At 38.1% G+C, this 5,878-nt stretch overlaps 1 protein-coding gene across 1 annotated transcript in view; it reads left to right on the top strand.

The window, feature by feature from the left end:
• The window catches only part of LOC147898170 (putative mannitol dehydrogenase 1), a 2,362-nt gene extending 691 nt beyond the window's left edge, over nucleotides 1-1,671 (top strand). Inside the window, exons 2-6 of the mRNA XM_087379873.1 lie at nucleotides 1-53; nucleotides 207-434; nucleotides 556-841; nucleotides 1,104-1,257; nucleotides 1,345-1,671. The exon at nucleotides 1-53 is cut by the window's left edge and continues 61 nt beyond it. Of these exons, the coding sequence (XP_087235999.1) occupies nucleotides 1-53; nucleotides 207-434; nucleotides 556-841; nucleotides 1,104-1,257; nucleotides 1,345-1,550 (927 nt within the window). The 3' untranslated portion in view covers nucleotides 1,551-1,671. The remainder of the gene's footprint in view (nucleotides 54-206; nucleotides 435-555; nucleotides 842-1,103; nucleotides 1,258-1,344) is intronic.
• The last annotated feature ends 4,207 nt before the right edge of the window (nucleotides 1,672-5,878 follow it).

Raw genomic sequence — 5,878 nt, 5'->3', positions numbered from 1 at the left:
TTGCATCAGGTTAGGAACGAGTGGCAAAATTCGATGTACCCCTTAGTTCCAGGGTAAGCGTTGGTTTCCTATTTTTGGTTTTGCAACAGATGCAATCTAGCTAGAAGATTTGATTTCAATGGGAGTGCTCCTATAGACATTTCAGATACGAGTATGCGACTTAGCTGCTGCAGGGGATTATTGATATGCTTAATGCGTCTTGGCAGACACGAAATAACTGGGATTGTCACAGAAGTTGGATCAAACGTGACAAAATTCAAGGTGGGCGACGTTGTTGGGGTTGGATGCCAGGTGTGGGCATGTGGGGGTTGCGATGCGTGTGACAAAGAGCAGGAACAGTATTGCGAGAAGCGTGTATGGACTTACAACGATGTGTATGTGGATGGGACAGCGGCACAAGGTGGTTATTCAGATATTATGGTCGTAGAGCAAAAGTAAGGCCAAGGCCGTAATTGGTAGTTTCGAAAAATTCAGCAGCTTACTAATTGCCAGCCTTCGGTTCTGCTGTGCTGCTCTCTGACTACTGTTGTATACTCATATTCTTTGTCGAATCAGATATGCGTTCAGCATTCCAGATAATCTACCTCTCCATGCGGCGGCACCCCTTTTATGTGCCGGGATCACTGTTTACAGCCCCATGAAGTATTTCGGAATGACCGATAGTGGAAAGCAGTTTGGCGTTGTCGGTCTTGGAGGATTGGGTCATATGGCCGTGAAATTCGGTAAAGCTTTTGGAATGGAGGTAACTGTAATCAGTACCTCGCCACGCAAGGAGGAGGAAGCAACGACGCATTTGGGAGCTGATCATTTCTTGGTGAGCAGAGATGAGAACCAGATGAAGGTGAGATACTCCCTATACTTTTTTATGCTCGACTCAATCACGAGTATAGTTGGGTTGCTGCCGCTCAATTCAGTAGAACATGTGTTGCTTCAATCGCTATCCGTCACAAAGTTAACTTGCTGATTGTATCATTTGTAAGCTTTGCTTTTGTGAATTTGTTAGCTTTGTTTTTGTGAAATCAGCTGACTCTATTTGCTTCAATCTTTAGATGATTACTTCTAGTATAGAAATCCAAGGTTGACGCGCGTGCTTTGGATTGCAGAAAGCTACGAAATCACTGGACTATATTATTGATACCGTTTCTGCGGTTCATCCTCTCGAGCCATTGTTGAACTTGCTGAAAGTGAATGGGAAGATGGTGCTGGTGGGGGTACCAGAAAAGCCCCTGCAGCTCACTCCGGGGGACATAATCTTTGGTAGAGTGTTTTGCATAAGCCCTAGGACTATTGTGAGTTTCATGTACTCATAATTGTAAGCAAGGTGTTGGTGTGCGCATGTTGCAGGGCGTCGATTTCTGGGAGGGAGTCTGATCGGGGGCCTGGCTGAGACGCAAGAGATGTTGGATTTCTGCGGAAAGCACAACATCACCAGCGTTATCGAGAAGATCCCCATGGACTATGTCAACACTGCCATGGACAGACTTCACAATTCAGACGTAAAATACAGATTCGTCATAGATATAGGCGGCACTCTCGCACCAACGTTGTAGTTCATCATCTCTTGACGAATCAAAACTCGCACCAATCATTCAGCAGCTGAGTACTGGGTAGGTCACGAAGACGATGGAGAAGGAAACTCATTAATGGGTACGCACACGCATATTAGATATGTCTAGGCTTGCTACCTTAAAGAAGTGGACGATCATTAACGCCTCTCGTTGGAAGATTGTTGAGAACCTCCGAAAGTACGTCCGGACATTCTCGTCTTTCATTATTTTTCATTGTTTTGTAGTTTTGTAAACTCTACTACATCTCAAACGAGAAAAATAGAACTTTGCAGTTTGTCTACTCTCATGTGATATCACGTGAATGCTCTAGCATTAGGGAGAATTGGGGTCTCAAAAAGCCTCTAATTAGTGTTTCCTAATTTTAAGGGATTAGAGAGGGATTTGAGATGTACCAATGAGAATGCTCAAAGGTGTGGAACAATGTCATGTTGAGGTGGCATGTGCATTTACTCCATAGGTGGATTCAATTTGAAAAAGAGAGAAGAAATACCATGGAATTTAAAAAGAGAACCACTTGGATTGGGAGGGAGAATCCTGTGATGCCATGTACCCAAAAATCCAAAAGGGGAGAGGTGTGTATTTAATGTATGTGCAAGTGGGTTTCAAACAGTTGCAAGTGGCAACTGTACACAGGCAGGTTGACCAGAACAACTGTCTCATGCGCTCTTGGCACATGTCCAATGTGTCACTTCATGAAGGAGATGTCCATCAAAACTTTAAGGCCTCGTTTGGCGCCTAGCAAGAGTTGAACCTTCGACCACTTGGCTCAAGGTCCCACACTCTTACCACTACCCTATTGAGCCAATAGTAACACTCTATATTTCCACATTAAATATATTCTAATACTAAAATTGCATATCCATCATAATTGCATGCAAAACCATGTACACTCTACTAAAATTACCTTACCCTCCATTATGATCCCTCCACATAGGATTGTATTAGAAGAATTAATCTTTCACTAATCCATTTCTTACGAGGTTCTTTTGAGATCCCAATTCTTCCCTAATGCTCTTAATGCCAAGTTCCTTTAGCGCTCATTCCATAAAACTCTTATTGGCCCAAGAATGAAATGAAGGGATTTTAATTATGGAATTTGTAAGCATTGAAATGATGGTTCTCATTAAAATTCCCTTGAAACTTTTTATAATTTAATTGGGAGTTTGTGACTAGATGATTGGCTAATATCCTATCACAAGCTTACAAGCTCAATTGGACGGTATTATGAGCTACCATGGATGGTATTATGAGGTACTTCAGGTTATGCAAGAAGGTATTGACATATCACAAGCTACTCATGTTGTAGAAGATACTTTATAAGGTACCGTGGTCACATTAAAGAGGCATTATATGGTGCATGGAGGTTACCAGAAGGGACCTTTAAGGTACAAAGGGTACATTTTGGGGTACAATTATAAGATACATTTTGGAGGGCTAGTACTAAAGCCTATAAGTTTGAACCTTCTAGAAAGGACCTTTTAGATTACTTCATGCAACTTTATGAAAAGCATTAAGGAGCTACAATATAAAGATACCATAAAGTACATGACAAGGCTAGGTGGATTTTCTATAGGACTCTAAAGCTCAGTGCACATGCTAAGACGATGCGTAGTTGGTGCTCATAGAGCATTTTTTCACATGTCTAATTAGATCCACTCCATTGAAGTATTTAATGGAGGTTTGCTTGGTTGAAAGAGAGGCCAAAGTACATGCAAGGAGCTTTGCAATGAGTCTGCATGTGAGAGCTGGTCCACCCATCCTTGTCTTGAACATTGAAGGCACTATAGTCCATCACAGGAAAAGCTGGCAGCTCTGTGCAAAAATTGAGCACTAGTGGAACCGTCCATTTTTGAGTTGCAAATTACAGAATCAACGGTGTTTCATCCCACCCTCGAAAAATGTGCCAACGTAAAAAATCATCCACCAGTCATGTGCTATTGGCATCGTGTGCACTAAACCTAAGGGTGTCATAGGGTGCCTTCAAATTTACCATGATGAACTCTAAGGGAACCACATTTTGGTGGGTTTCTTGATTTCCTTAAGGGATATAGAACATTATATTTAATATTTTAAGACTTTCTTACTTAGTTTGGAGTTTTTTTCACATTGGTCCTCTCAACTTAATCTTCACCTAGTAAACTCTGAAATTCAACGAATTTGCAACACATCTCTGCACAAACATGGCCTAATGGAACTAAAAATTCAGCCAAGAACTCAACTAAATATTGACCTACTAAATTTCAAATTTGAGTTCATTGCAACACTATGAAAGTCACCTCCATACTTTTCTTCAGTGTTCGAAAATGAAAATAGATTGACATATTGCATGGAAGTATCATCGTAACTTAAATAAAGTAATAGAAGAGTTTATTGAATTCAACATATAGGTACCATGTAATGGTACACCATTTTTTTGGAATGAGAAAAAGGACTTGTTATGCTATGCTTCTAAATCTTGTTTAGAGTCATTAGACTGTAGTATAACATTTTGACTTGATAGATTTAAGTTTACTCAAATGATATTGAATGTGTATGCAAATCACATTACTGATTATAACCATGCATTTTCTCTCATAACAACATTGAAAATGGCACACTCATTGGACCAAGACTAAATATTTCTCCAAAGAACACCAATTCATTGCTCCCATACAACATTGTATCTAAAGTTAACCCTCTTTTAGACTAAATATCTATTTTAGAAAACTAGTTAGCAATTGGAAAAAAGGCACTTGTAACAAATCTCTACCTTGCATCTTTAAACCCTGGAAACCATTTGTATCAAATTGAAAAAAAAAATCTTGTAACTTGTTTTAGACATACTAACCTATTACTCAACACAACCTCTTGCTAAAGTGAAGCCTAACAAAAATTTGTTGATGTAAGCAATACATTGTGTTAAAATCAAAGGTTTTACTTGACCAACACATTGCATATATTAGCAATAGGTTTGTATTGTACAATACAACCTATTGATCAAGCCAAAGAAAGAAATTAAAGCAATAGCTTATATTATAGTGATTGTCTCTATGTTGTGTTGCATGCAACATGTTGTGCAAGCAACACATTGGCAACTTGCGGCATAAATTAACAAAGTCTCTTGATTTAAGCAAGAGGTTATATTTCATGCCAATCTATTTCTCAAGTAAAAGGACGGTGAAAGAGCCAATCTAAACATATCCTCTTCTACAAATTAATGCTAGCAAATTAAGGCTTAAAATTTAGGGTTTAGGATTTAGGATCCTTAGGGTTTAGAATGTAGGGTTTAGGTCTTAGGATTTAGGATTTAGGATCCTTAGGGTTTAGAATTTATGGTTCTTAGAGTTCTTAGGATTTTGGATAGAATTTAGGATTCTTAGGGTTCCTAAGGACTTGGATTTAAGGTTTTAAGAGTTTAGGAAGGGTTTGTAAGGTTTTAAAGGCTTTATCATTTCTAGGGTTTAGGGGTTGGATAGGATGTAGGATTCTTAGGGTTTACTCTCTCAAGCATTTAGGATTGAAGGTTTTGAGTTTTTAGGATTTAGGGTTTCCAAAGTTTATGGTTTATTACAAAAAATCATGATTGTATGCCCTGCCCAGTATCGAACTTGGTTATGGAATGTTTTCACACTTCACACTTCTCATAATTTCACCATGCCCATGGTTATATAAATATGAATAGAAAATAATGGATTCTTAAATTCATGATACTACCAAAAGGGTGAAAGGGATCTCTCTAAATAGGGAAAATAGAAAAATATAAAATGGATTGAATCATAAGTCAATTAAGCATAACATAAGCAAATTACCTAATGAGTAAGGCAAGCATAAAATTATATGGCAAATTTTTTCTAAATGAGTATAAAGATATTCAAGACAATTCTAAGATACTCCTTCCCTAAATATGGTTTCATTAAATTAAATGATTAGAGTATGGGTAATCAAATCACATACCATTGGATAGGAACCAAGGATACATTTTCACAATTGCATTCATGCATCATTCATGATCTAAATTTTTGGCCCAATATAGGGGGAAAGTGATGTCATCGCATTGGTAACCTTTAAAAAACACCAATGAACTGGATAAATACATTGTTGGTAATAGATATGATACTATTGATAATAGCCATAATACAAGTTGTAATAGCTATAATACTAGCGATCTATTTAGTATTACCAATGCTCAAGGGGTGCAACCCTATGTATCACATGCATTCAAGGGGCATTTTAAAAACACCTCACCTAAAACTTTTCCCCTAATAAAGTGATCCCTCTTTACTTATGAACTAATGGTTATTTTTCTTAAATTGAGTTTTTAAATCCCTCCT

This window comes from Dipteris shenzhenensis, chromosome 9, assembly GCF_047967505.1.
Source record: "Dipteris shenzhenensis isolate YYH24624 ecotype China chromosome 9, Dip_SZ_1.0, whole genome shotgun sequence".
Classification (NCBI taxonomy): domain Eukaryota; kingdom Viridiplantae; phylum Streptophyta; class Polypodiopsida; order Gleicheniales; family Dipteridaceae; genus Dipteris; species Dipteris shenzhenensis.
The sequence above is the reverse complement of the archived record's forward strand: the minus strand, read 5'-3'. Positions and strand labels throughout refer to the sequence as shown.